General features: G+C 44.9%; 1 protein-coding gene across 2 annotated transcripts; it reads right to left on the bottom strand.

The window, feature by feature from the left end:
* Positions 1 to 1,489: 1,489 nt before the first annotated feature.
* Positions 1,490 to 12,645, bottom strand: LOC115137916 (RNA-binding protein 38-like). 2 transcript variants are annotated; one of them, XM_029674218.2, is made up of 4 exons: positions 12,114 to 12,645; positions 9,105 to 9,243; positions 8,674 to 8,728; positions 1,490 to 3,113 (listed from the first exon to the last, which is right to left on the bottom strand). In XM_029674218.2, the coding sequence occupies exons 1-4, from the start codon at positions 12,324 to 12,326 to the stop codon at positions 2,807 to 2,809; spliced, it is 714 nt and encodes a 237-aa protein (XP_029530078.1). In that variant the 5' UTR covers positions 12,327 to 12,645; the 3' UTR covers positions 1,490 to 2,806. The 2 variants fall into 2 exon arrangements, with proteins under 2 accessions (XP_029530078.1, XP_029530088.1); XM_029674228.2 differs by having other exon boundaries at positions 9,120 to 9,243.
* Positions 12,646 to 13,580: the final 935 nt, after the last annotated feature.

The raw sequence follows: 13,580 nt of genomic DNA, 5'->3' as shown, positions 1-13,580 counted from the left end.
AGATAAGAACGAAGCGTGAGGAGGAGAAACAGGCAGTAGGAAAGAGAGAGGGAGAGTGAGAAAATAACAAAGCGTGAGGAGAAACAGAGGCAGAAGGAAAGAGAGAGGGAGAGTGAGATAAGAACAACGAAGCGTGAGGAGAAACAGAGGCAGTAGGAAAGAGAGAGGGAGAGTGAGATAAGAATGAAGCGTGAGGAGGAGAAACAGAGGCAGTAGGAAAGAGAGAGGGAGAGTGAGAAAATAACAAAGCGTGAGGAGAAACAGAGGCAGAAGGAAAGAGAGAGGGAGAGTGAGATCAGAACAACGAAGCGTGAGGAGAAACAGGTGCAGTAAGAAAGAGAGAGGGAGAGTGAGAAAAGAACGAAGCGTGAGGAGAAACAGAGGCAGTAGGAAAGAGGGAGAGTGAGAAAAGAAAGTGAGAATAGAAACAGAGAGCATGCAGGGGAAAGGGCTACAAGGAGAAACTGAGGACTGTGAGAATGTGAGGGAAGCCAGACGATTGGGAGGAGCATCGGTGAGAGTAGGGAAAGTAATGAGGCGACCATACATTCACAGCACTTGAACTCAGCACTCTCCTACTTTAACACAGTGACGTCACATAGACCAGAGGACACCCAGTCTGTCACCACACACTTGCCATAAACACCTATGACATGATTCAACAATGTAACTGTAACCCCTGAGACATGTGTTCCATTACTGCACATTGCTTATTTAAACATGCTGTATGGTTCCCTGAAAATGTCCAGAATACTGCAACAAAGCCATCTGGTATCCCTCTGCGTTCTTTAAATATACACACATGGTCCTTCTTCCTCCACTAGACCTTTGTACGGAGTCCTGTCAGTCAGTGAGGCTTCACAACCTTGTACTTGACATGTTCCAAGCCGTTTTACAAGACTCCGCCAGCATCTCTGATGTGTGGTCTGGTAAAAACAGCTCAAATTGTTAAACAAAGGACTTAAGCGCAGATAGAGGGAACCAACCAGGTAAACCGTTTATATTTGACAGTTGACAACTCACATGGTTACGATGCACTAAAATAAGCACGGTAACCAGGGTGACTGTGCTTTTAACCACTTACGGTACTAATAAACTCCTCCCCTTCTGGCTCTACAGTTCCAAGCTTGTCATGTCCTCAGCAACACCCAGTTGCCCTGGCAGGTGGTAGTGTTGTGGGCTGATAAAGTACGGTCTTCTGCTCCCAGAGTCCTTACCCCCAACCACAAAGCAGACAGAACACACAGCACTGTGATAACGACTGTCACACACACTAGCAACTGAACCCTCTCACCCCAACAGGAGCTAGTTTGTAGCTCTAGTCAACCTTAGTAATATCTAATAGAGTCCATTCTCGAGTGTTTTTTAAAACATTTCTTCATACATTTAAGGCAAAAATGACAAGAGTTTGAAATGTTATCTGCTCTTCATAGAGTTGTGGGTATCAAGTTAGATTGTTAAAATATTTAATAAGGAAACAAGTCAAGACCCTTTTTAAATACAAATTCTTTATTTTTCCAAGATTTTTTTGGTTCGGCTTCTTTGAATGGACTGGAAATGACATTTTGCTGAAACAGTCTACAGAGTGTCTGATCCCAGCCAGCAGCAGTGAAACTGGGGCTACAAAAGAGCATCTAGCATTGTGCATACAGGCAAATCCATTGGTTCAGAGGGAACATGGAAAATACAAATATGGCCATCATCAAATGAATAAGACAAATTGTGGATCTGCACATACACTTACCAAGTTGTAGGACTTCAGTGCAACAAGACCAAGTTACAAAAAAGCTACAGAATTTCCTATAAATACCTCAAAACATAAATATTGTAAATGTACTTGATAATGAAACACTTACAAATACTGTACATGTCCTTTCTGAGATCAAAATTTGACAATCCTAGATGAACAGTTCGACAAAATACGCAGGCACTGGTTACATCAGCTGCCTTACATAAAATACCCAATGCTCTTTGACCCCTCCTCCCACTTCCTGCATATGCTTATCTACAACAATCAAGACAAAGTGAGTCAATAGACTACAAGTGTCTGGTATAAATATGAAGTCAGGCCATGTGAAAACTACCCTGTGGCTCTGTGAGTGAAGGAAGGGGTTAAAGGAGGAGTGTTTTTAAAAACAGGAGTTTTATTAAGGCATCTTTCATGAAAATAAATGTCGCCCTGATGTCTAACGATTGATCGACTCAAATAAGGGGATCCCAGGATCTCTTCGTTCTCCATTTAGTGATGACCTCTGAAAGACAGAGTCATGCCCCCCATGGTGTTGGAGCAATAACACTGGGGGTATGAGAGGGCAGAATCCTCGTCTGCTCTGGTGTGGATGGAAACAGTTGGCGTCATGCCTCCCACCTCTGTTCCAATTCCCAGTGTACCCAAGCAGCAGTGCCGTCGCCAACCCCATGCCCTGGTAAAGAGGGGGGAGGGGGCAAATGTCCAAGTAAGCCCACCACCCCCCTCAGCTCTCTCCAAAACACAGATATGTACCATGGACATTGAAGGTTTCCACTGATTGAAACAAAACAACAATTAATAATTACATTGATAAAGGATACTAGTATTAATACAATAAAGACCAATAATAAAAATGAAGTGTCTGTTTCTGGAAGCCCTCTGAAGCAACCATGCATTTTATTCTAGCCCAACCCCCCCACCCCAAACTCAGGGGAGGGCTCATTTTATATAGTGCAATAGTCCCGCTTTCTCCAGCCCTTCCCTGGAAGCCCTGGCAGGGGCAGCACAGGGTGACTCCCCATGCGGCCTACAGGACTCCCTGCATCCTGCCTCTCCTCACTGCATGCGGTCTGGCTGAACATGCTGCTGGGGGGCATACTGTAAGAAGTTGGGGCCTGCCCCTGTGGGGAGAGTCTGATGAACAGAAGCAGGGGCCTGGGAGGGGGCGGTGGCAGGGCTGGGGGTGTAGCCGTAGCCCAGGAACCCTGGGGAGGCAGCGTAGGGGTACTGCTCAAAGGCTGCCTGGGCGTACTGGGCATAGGCAGCACTGTAGTCCAGGTAGGGGGCGGAGGAGGACACCTGAGAGGGGAGAACCAGGCTGGGCTGGATGAAGGCTTGGGGATACACATACTGCTGGGCCAACCTGGAGAACACAGACAACAGGACACTAGTTACACACTTGAACATACAATGAAGGACAGGAGCAAAGAAAGTATAGGCCTGGATGCTGTCATTTACATTCTCCAGCAGGTCTTCAATACAGTAGAGTTGTGCTGAGCCCAGTACATCCAGTGGTGGGGAAACTAACCAGATGCAACACCACCCACTACTAATGTGCAAAGAGAGCGAGGTAAAGAGAAGAAATCAACATCCCTCGTCACTTAAAAAAAACCTACAAAACCTGTTCGGTAAGCCCCCCGAGAGAGAAAGGGTGTGGTAGTGGGGAGAAGAGAGACAGCCGTTACTGGCAGGTTTTCAAGCCCAGACACCAGCTAGTGTTTTAACAGCTGCTGCTCTTCACTCACTGAGCACACTCCAACCAATGTCTGCGCACACACACACACACTTGCTCACAAAGGGGAAGTTTGATAGAGTTGTGGTTCCTGTTTTTGAGTGCAAGCTACATTGGGCATCAATGGTTGAAAGATGGGGAGTACTTATCAAGGCAGTCTATTAGCCAGTTGGGTCTCATGTACTCAAAGCTCTCCCTCCCTGAATGAGGATTTGTGTTTAGACAGCTCATTCTCCTCCAGTCTCAGTCTAGCAGCACATCATTCATGGGGAGACAGACTGAGTTGGGGCGATATTTTTAACCGGGCCTCAAAGTGCCTCTAGGGTCTGTTCCTCTGGGGTTGCGCCCCCCCCCTCCTTGATACTGCAGCTCGAGGGAAACCGAGGAACTCGCTCACTGCAAAAGCACACAAGCCAAAAGCAGAGCTCAGAGGAGAGTAAAATGGGGAACGGTCTTCACACAGAGTGTCTGGTAGGAGACTGCAGTACGGTCAGAGTGAAAGGTAAAGACAAGATGGTACAGTCACAGCACACAACACAACACTTCTCAGCTGAGTTTCAATACACCAACGGCTTCCTTTCCTTGCCTCTTAACGTCATGGCCACTGGATGAGTTACCACCATGTTGTGTTCACCCGCGTCCTTTCAGGTCAGTGGTCATGAGAGAAGACGTGGGAATGAAGCAATGGAAGACAGCCATCAACTCAAACACAGCAAAGGGGAAGCGTGCAGGAGTGACAAGACATACTCACAACATCCAATAGCACCCTGCCTTACACACTCTCCCAGCCACACCCCCAAACCCTTCAGCCCCACACTGAAACTTTAAAACAGCAACCAAAGTCACCACTGCAAACCATGCCATAATAGGGAATAGGCACTCTAATCAGCATAACCTTTTCATGTCATATCACACACACACACACAGGGAAAAATAAAGGCACTCCAAACCATCACAACACACTGCACTCTCAAGCCATCGTTGGCACCTTAGAGAGGGGCGGGAACAGTCACAACTGCCTGCTACCCTCCTCCTGGGAGCCTCCAAACAAGGCCGAACGAAGCCTGTACCTCGGGTATCTTCACTCCCCTTCCGGCACACTGTTCAGCTGGGAGCACAGAGCAACCATAAGGGGGTTGGGGAGGATAGTGGAGGTTAACAACATGTATTCATTATCTGGATCCTCATTGATACTATTGGGATTGTTCCATTCTTCAGGGTGATGAATGAAGCTAGCGGCTAAGCGGTTTTGCAACGTCTGAAGACATGCCGATATGATACAGAAGTCGAGACCAGTGTTGCCTGGGTTCACACACATAGCAAGTCTTTCTCTGTGTAGGTAGGCATTTAATAGTCAGGACAATAGGTCTGCTGAGTGGTATAGACCAACAAAAATCCACACAAAAATAAAAACATGAACACTATAGACAGAGATAATATGACCCAACCAGGAGCCCATGGCAGAGGGAACAGAGCATGCTGATACACTGTTCTCCCCTCTAATGGTACAGAACGGTCAGCTACTCACAAAGAACCATTCAGACACCCACACAGACAGACAGTTGACTATACATGAAGCCTGTCGGGCATACGCACATTCACACACAGAGATGAGCCTCTCCTTTCTGTGGCCACAGACCTCGAGCTAGATCAAGATGACCTTTCTGATGTACATTAGTAGGAAGTACAACAAAATGGTAAATGCTTCAATCATTTTGATAGAAAAGTTCATAGAAATTACTATACTGAGAGGATGAGATGTGAATGCAGAGAAACAGAGTGAGAGAAGATGCAGAAAAGGAGAAGATGAAACAGGGAAGCAGAGCTCCCTGGGCCATCTGACATCACAAGGCCTGTGGGGGTCTTGGGAATGGAGGGATCGGGGTCAGTTGGTTTTGTGACAGGGGGGGGGGGGGCTGGCAGGGCGAAGGGACTGCCGCACCAAGCAGATGGACTTCCTGACCTAGCCCTCAATGTTTTCGTCGCGGTGAACAAATCGAAGGGCTTCATCAATTCATGCTAAATGTTGCTAGCTAGGATAAATCCGTTACATTTGGGCTTTCATGGCAAATAAATCCACTGCCAATACGTAGTTCTGACCTACATGCTAGGGCTGACCCCATTTAGTCGACTGGTCAATTGTTTGGTCAATAGCTTGTCAGTCGATATCAAAACAAATTTTTACCCTCGTCTCGTCGCTGCAACTCCCCAACGGGCTCGGAAGAGGCGAAGGTAGAGTCAGGCATTCGCCGAAACACCCGCTCACTTAATCCAGAATCACCAATGTGTTGGACGAAACGCAGCGCAACTGACGACCGAAATCAGCCTGCAGGCACTCGGCACGCCACAGGGAGTTGCTAGAGCACAATGAGCCAAGTAAAGCCCCCCCTCCCGGCCAAACCCTCCACTAACCCGGATGACGCTGGGCCAACGGGACTCCCGGCTACATCCGGTAATGATCCAACCCCAGGCTGTGGTGATGCTGCAACACTGCGATGCAGTGCCTTAGACCACTGCGCCACTCGGGAGGCCCCTTTATATTGCATCTTGATTGACGCCAGTCTCAGTGGACTAATCAATTGGAGACGGCACACCAGTAGCAAACTTATAGTTAATTCTAATAATTTCTCATCTACAATGTTTGTGTGGTTACAGTAATTTCTGTTAATGGATTCAATATACACTGAACAAAAATATAAATGCAAAATGTAAAGTGTTTGGTCCCATGTTTCTTAAGCTGAAATAAGACATTTTCCATATGCATAAAAAGCTTATTATTTCGCTCAAATGCGTTTACATTCATGTTAGTGAGCATTTCTCCTTTGCCAAGATAATCTATCCACCGACAGGTGTGGCATATCAAGAAGCTGATTAGAACAGCATGATCATTACACAGGTGCACCTTGTGCTGGGGAAAATAAAATGCCACTTCAAAATGTGCACAACTTAGACAACACCTGTGTGAAAAAAAAGTTTGTTTATTTCATTCCATTTATGAGTTGTCAATTTATTCATTATGTTGTGTTTGGAGTGCTCCTGTCAATGTTGAGTAAGGACGTGCACCTGATTACGCATGGAAGGCATAAACTACCTGGCCTGCGCGCAAATGTAGGCTTATAAAATGTGCCCATTTGGGGATCTGATAGTATTTCTGATCACTCACCACCACTAATGAGCTGTGGAGCTTCTTAAAGTAACTTTCTCTTCACAAAAAACAGCAAGTCTGTTTTTACATCCATTGAGAATGACAATAGTTCCTCAATGAAGCCCATTTGAAAAATCTTTCCAGCTCTCTCCCTTTCGATAACCACTCGGCGTGAAAGGGAAAACAATCTCATGCTCTGATCCACTGGAAACATAAAATAGGTCTGCCTGATTACTTCTTATCCCTTGCGCAAATAGCCTATAGCGGTGTCTGTCCAGAGCTCACTTTCACAGGAAAATGAGGGTCCAGAATGTTTTATACAATGCTGCAAGTTTGTTAGATCAAGCATTCTGCTGGACCAAGTTGATACAACATTTCAAGTTCCTAGCAGACAGTCTGTGTGGCCAAGGTGATTTATTTGTATCAAGTTATTTTCAACCTGCAGGCGGCAATGTTTTTATTTGTTGGCTTTACGTAAGCGATATTTTTTATATTTTTTTAACAGAGATTTGTATAATTTAGATGCATTTGAAAATCATAATTGGCACGCAGATCAGTAGAAATGTTAAGATAAATTGGCACTCCAAATGGAAAGAAAGGTTGCCAACCCCCAGTGTAGCCTATTACCAGCAACTTTGGGAGTGTAATGGCAGCTGACATATACAGTGTAATAACCGACATATACAGTAGTCGATTTTATTAAAACGCATAGGGTGTCTATATGGAAAAATTTAGGCCAGTCGATTGGTCCAAAGAATAGACTACTCTTGGTCGACCAAGATCGTTTAACTTTTTGGGGGCCGGGGACGGCCCTACTGCATTCAAACTTAAGGCTACATGCAAAAAAAGGTCCTGGCATCGCAAATTCTGGCCTGGAAGTAAAACAAAATTATACAGAAAAGCGATCATAAAAATGTAATGCAAAAAAACATTGTGGGTAACACCTGTAGGAGGTGTGGCGCCTGGTGAAAGTACAGCATCATTAAGCACAATGCCTCTTCAGAGACAGAGCTGTCGCAACCCCCCAATTTAAACCCCTTACCTAATCTTCCCCCCATTATTCCCACCCCCAGTCTCACAGGGGTGTCAATTTTCAGTGTCTCAGTCCAATCATCCTCCCCGACACCCAGCAGAAAACAGTGTTAGGGCTTTGTCTTTCTCGTCTCGTTTCTTCTCCTTCTGGGAGGGGAGGACAAGAGGGAAAAATACTATAGGGTAAAATGAAGGGGGAGTGGAAGAGGAGCACTATGCTACGGTCCAGTCTGGTCCACACACATGCTCAATCCCTCCCAACCATACCACTTCATAACATGCCGTTTAAGGGTCTGGTGCGGGAGAAAGGCTGAAAGAACACTTGTGTGCGCTCCATCTTAGAGCAGCCTGTGTCTGTCACAAGCCCATAGAGAGATCTCCGAGCTCAACAGACAGGTGCCCTCTCTCCCTCTGGGGCTGCAGTCAGTCACGGGGGATTAGGTAGTGTAAAAGCTCCAATAAGAGCCAACACCTGTCAGACACATGACCACAGAGCACGTTTCAGATCCTGAGGGGCTCCGCCCAGCCCGTTATGGACATAGGGGGGGGGATTCTAAGCACCCAAAGTCAATTGACACGATCTTATAACATGTAAGGGCTTAGACCTCTGGCTTCAAAGCTAGGACTTGAGGGGGGGGGGGGGGGGGGGCACTGCAACAGCAGGGGGCGAGTGGTGTCAATCCCATGTCAGTGGCATGGCCATTAAAAGCCCAGCGGAACACTTGTCCTGGACACCAGTCACAGACTGGCCTCCCTCCAGACTGTTTCTACAACACAGACAAACACTCTGCCCCGGAGCCTTGCTCAGTGAGAGCCCACTCAACCAGATAGATACTGGAGGGTCTAAAAGAAGGGATGAGCGTCACATGTCCCCATGGAATGTACCATGCTACGACCATTTGAAAACAAAAAGGTTAACAATTGGCAAAAGTCTAAAGCATACATACATTATGCACATATGGGTTTAATCTGTGTCATTCAGAAAATACTGTGGTATACTGCCCACTCACTTACCCATACTGCCTCTGGATGAGTGCTGGGTGAATAGGTTGCACTCCGATGGATATGCCTGGAAGACAGGAAACTTCCCTTCAGATACATTTGCATTTACAGAAGAGGGCCAGAGAACAATGCAGAGGAGAGGCAGAGCCGGAGCAAAATTCACTAAACTCTGGGGTAACTCAAGCAACCTACCAATAATAAACAAAACATGCAGAGATGGCAAATTACATTGCGTTTTTGTTATATATTAACCCAGTCCCCTATTACACAAGCGTAAGAGTCAATCCAGATGTAATTAAAATGGTTTGTACATTTCTGTATGACATGAGATTTCTGAATGACCATTTACCAACATATATTTGTCTAAACATTCCGATACGGTGTGTGTGTGTGTACGTGACAAGTGTAGTTGTGGTGTTGATGCGTCCGGCGGTTGTTCTCACCCCTGGTCGGCTCACCTAGTTGCATATTGCGGGGCTTGGCGCCAATGTAGGCCAGGTTCACGTTGGACTTGCGCCCGTCGATGATGGGGTTGGGGTCTTTACAGGCCCGCTCTGCTGATCCCCGATCTGTCATCGTCACCTGACATGTAATCACAGACGTTGACAATATTAGCAAAACTGAAAAGACACCAGTTCCTCCCTTTAGCTGGTAGAAATCTATTCATTGCGAATCGTGGCAGCGAAGCTATGAAAAGGTCAGTCAAGGACAGGGCCACCCTGATCCGCCAAGCAGAACTAAAAGAAACAACGCCTGCTGGTCTGTCATCACAGAAATCCCCCTGTCCAGCATCCACTGTAAAAATACCCCTTTCTGAATAGAAGAGGAAATTGCAAACAAAGCAGTGATTATCAGTTAAACACAACCCAGAAGACTTGATCAGCCACCCACCCACTTGTCAGCAGCACAGTCAAAGAAGTCAGCTGAAATATGTCTCAGTAATGATGAATAACAAGGGCTTATCCAATTAGGCAATAGAGCATAAGGGAGATTGTTAGCTCCACCCCTCACTCTCCTTCCAAGGCATTAGACAGCATCACCTTCTGCCAATTCAAGTTGTCTCAGATGATTACATATCTACGGTGTAGATCTATTCTAGTCTGTTGAAGAAAGCATACCTCTTTAGACTAGACGAGAGGTTGAGCCCACTCCATGACGTGTTATTAACACACATGAGCAGAGAGGCTGTGTTGACACTGAAACTATTGGAGAGGGTCTACTAATCCACCATTGGAGTGTGTTTAAAAGTCCTCCTGCTACTCAAGCAGTGAACAACAGGATGATCAAGTTGGCCCTGTCGGTTACTGGGATAAAGCCGGAGGGTTTTTTGCCCTCCGCTGCATGCAAGGTGAGGAACACCTATTTCCCAACCTCGAGCACCCTCATATGCCCGAGCCAGTCAGACCTGAAACACCAGACACATTTGGCAGCAGTAGCAGCCATTAATGACAGAGCTCCACTGTTTTTTGGTCACCGCTGATGTGTAAACAAAGTGACATTTTCTTGACAGTTCAACTGGCTGAGGCGTAAACGACACACCAGTTTCCCATTCCATCTTCGGCCTCTGTTAATGCTGATGAGTCTCCAAGTTTCTGGTAAATATTAGCATTTCTGCCATTTATGTTCTGTGTAACCATGAGGAAAATGAGTTTCTTTTTGCCTGCCTCATACAGATTCTCCAATTTGTAAGTCGCTCTGGATAAGAGCGTCTGCTAAATGACTTAAATGTAAATGTCTTTGTTACGGTTTCTGCTCACACTGGCTGATTACCAGAGGGTCATTACGGAAGCTGGCAGACAATCTGAATTTGGGCTGAATAATGTCAATCTTAGTAGCTGAAGATTTGGTTTTATAAAAGGATTAATGGAACCATCTATGGCAATCAAAAACCCACCTGTGGTGATTGGTTAAGCTGACACAGGAAAGGGAAGCGCACATAACTTCCATCTCCATCTTGGGAGAGAAAAGAACTCCCACTTTCTAACTCATAACCGCAGTTATGATTCTATAAACACCACATGTAAGGCCTGAGTGCTTCAGTTGTTTACAAATGGGAGGGCCTATGTCCACACCGCTCCAAAATCCCCATATAAAGCAAGCAAGGACAGCAGCTCTCACTTCGGTGTGTGCCCTTGCAGAGCTCATAAACGATAAGAGCTAAGTCCTTCACGGGCCAGTGCCGGGAGGTTTGTGAAAAAAAGGAAAGGCATGTGGTGTGTTCGTTTTAATGGATAAGCAGAGGGACTTTAGATATATATAATCTTCTCTCGTGTGATCTCTCATCCTGATTACAGCTGTGATAACAGCAAGGCAAAAAACGATTCTCTGCATTTGCGCGTTTAAGCCGTACATTTGGGCAAGGAATTATTGTGACATGCGTTTGAATGACCGCAATATGCAAGAGATGCAACTTTGGCGACAGCATTGTATTCGGCTGGGGATATCCATTTGTACTTCAAGGTCCAGTGCAGTCAAAAACGTGATTTTTCAGAGTTACATTTCCACACTGAGGTTGGAATAAGAATGTGAAATTAAAATGATGCCCTTTTAGTGTAATGGCGAGGTGTTGCTTGATGCAATGAGTTAAGTATAAAACATTTTTTTTTAAAGTGACCTACGTTTAAATTGCGCCGCCATTTTCTGAAATTTGAAGTTTCAGTTTATGTGACAAAACAAGCCAGTATAGTGCAGAGAATCATTGCCGCGATGAAATAACTATACCATAAACAAAAAAGTGTATTTTCAGCAAATGTACAAAAATGAGAATGAAATATCTATAACTCACATTTGTGAATTTGGTCAGGTCGCCCAAAAAGTTACATATTGCAGCTTTAAAATGGGAATTGCTCATACAGTAAATGTTCCAGAATATAAACATGTACTGAAAGCAGCCCTGGTCAAGATCGTTTTGCATGGCAGTGCCCCTGGTGGGCAGCGTTTGCCCATTATAGACCATTCAATTGGTCTTCAAGTGAACTCCACCAACAGCTAGCAAGCAGTTCAGTTTCCCCTCCCCACTCAGACCACTCACAGGCAGTCCTAGCTAAATTATTGCTTGCGAAAATGCATGCCAAGAAAGAAATATATAGTATTTTGGACCATTTTAATTGAAAAACAATCAGTCAGGTCCTTAATCATTACCAAGAAATTATTTGATATTGAGATTTTAAAAACTGCTGCTTTGTGCTTTTATACAGGTACTTGGCGCAGCCTCATGTAATTACGGTTTTCCTCTAGGCAAGTAGCACAGACAGTTCCATGGAACAATAACTTGGTGGCGGAAGGAAACGTGGTGAGCATTTGCCCAATGACAAATACATAGAAAACAAATAGACCAACCATTAACATTTTATAGGCAACTCGGTTTTACCGTGTCGCCGTAAAGACGCACGTGCTGCCACTGATCAAGCTGCAGGATAAACGCATAACCGACAAGTGTCAATGTTACTTACAAAGCCATATCCTCTGGATTTCCCCGTTTGTCTGTCCGTTATCACCACCGCCTCGTCGATGTCTCCGAAGGCCTCAAAATACTTTCTCAAGGAAGCATCGTTAGTGTGGTAGGGCAAACCGCCCACGAAAATTTTGGTAAAAGTAGTGTCTTTTTGAATTGCTGTAGAATGCATCACTTCCAGGCCTCCGTTCCCGAACTGATGCAAAAGCATTGACAAGCCGAGCCGATAGGAGAGCTAGGCTAAAGACTAGTGAACAGTTAACTAAAAGGTAGCCTAGTTGGTTAACCAACTATTGATATGACCAGCATCAAAAGGCTATTAGCTGCTCGACTCGAGATGTTTTCAAATATGCAACAGGGGTCTGTTCTCGCTTGCTTCTCAATTTTACGTTTTTTCTTTCCTGATTCAGAACTTGAACTTCTTGTTGCCAAGTTCACTGCGTTTCCGAATAGGCTACTGCTTGAAATAGTTTTTGCGCTTTCGAAATAGTTCCTTGAGTTGCCTCTATATTGAAAGTGTTCCGGGAGAGTTTATATACTCGCCGAACCTGATCACGCCCATTTTAGATGACTGGCCTATGGGCAATGATTCTTGATGACCATTTTTTTCCTAACGCAGTAAAGCCCGCCCCCACGCGTTCTTCTTGCACCTGCTTTTGTCCTTTACTACACAAAGACGAGTAATAACTGTAGGTCTTATACAGCCCGCCTCACGCACATGTTACATTGTATCACTCTCGTAGTAATAGAGTAACAAATCTCTACCTTGTCTGTTGTACCTTAATAAAGATACATTTGTTGACTTCATTTTGATTTTGTTTTGCAATTTTCTATGACCAAATGCTGCACATGTGATATGCCTTTTGATTGTAATGGCTCAACAATAGAGTACCACAGTATTCGTCACAATACTGACACCTCCACTGTGACACTATTTTGACTATGCCTGCTAAAACGCATTATGCCTGCTAAAACGTGAGTGTCTAATAGTTCATCTTGTCATTCTTCTCATTGTCATAAATTCCTAATTGTAATTTCTGTTTTTATACTTAGCCTACAAGGGGTTCTCAATATAAGTGGCACAAACACATGTGATTCCAATATACAAATTACATGGATTTCACCTTAGTGAAATCCGTGTGGTTAGTATATACCACAATAATGATAGCCTATAAGCCAAATTGTACACCTCAGTAGCAATAGGTTACCCATTCATATAACGAGGATGATACATAGCATTATAATAGGCCCGCCAAAGACGAGCGCCCTTTAGGTTATTATCAACAAGGTATTTTTGCCAGCGCCCATTATAAAACAAATGCTTGGCTCACATTGATTACAAGAGTGATAACAGCGTGCAAATACCTCATTACTCTGTTTACTTAAACATTGCCGTTATATGATTCAGGGGGAGTTCACAGACTCGTAAATGGTGTGTGTCAGTCAGACAAGATTGTAGGCTATA

This window comes from Oncorhynchus nerka, linkage group LG2 (genome assembly GCF_034236695.1).
Source record: "Oncorhynchus nerka isolate Pitt River linkage group LG2, Oner_Uvic_2.0, whole genome shotgun sequence".
In the NCBI taxonomy this organism is placed as follows: domain Eukaryota; kingdom Metazoa; phylum Chordata; class Actinopteri; order Salmoniformes; family Salmonidae; genus Oncorhynchus; species Oncorhynchus nerka.
Note: the sequence above shows the minus strand (reverse complement) of the source record. Positions and strands in the feature narration are given on the sequence as shown.

Excerpts from the sequence above, each read along its gene's own strand:
- LOC115137916 (XM_029674218.2), bottom strand. The coding sequence starts at position 12,326 with ATGCTTTTGCATCAGTTCGGGAACGGAGGCCTGGAAGTGATGCATTCT. Across the intron at positions 9,244-12,113 it reads AATCCAGAGGATATGGCTTT|GTGACGATGACAGATCGGGG; the intron begins GTAAGTAACATT and ends ATTACATGTCAG. Across the intron at positions 8,729-9,104 it reads ACTAGGTGAGCCGACCAGGG|GCATATCCATCGGAGTGCAA; the intron begins GTGAGAACAACC and ends CCTGTCTTCCAG.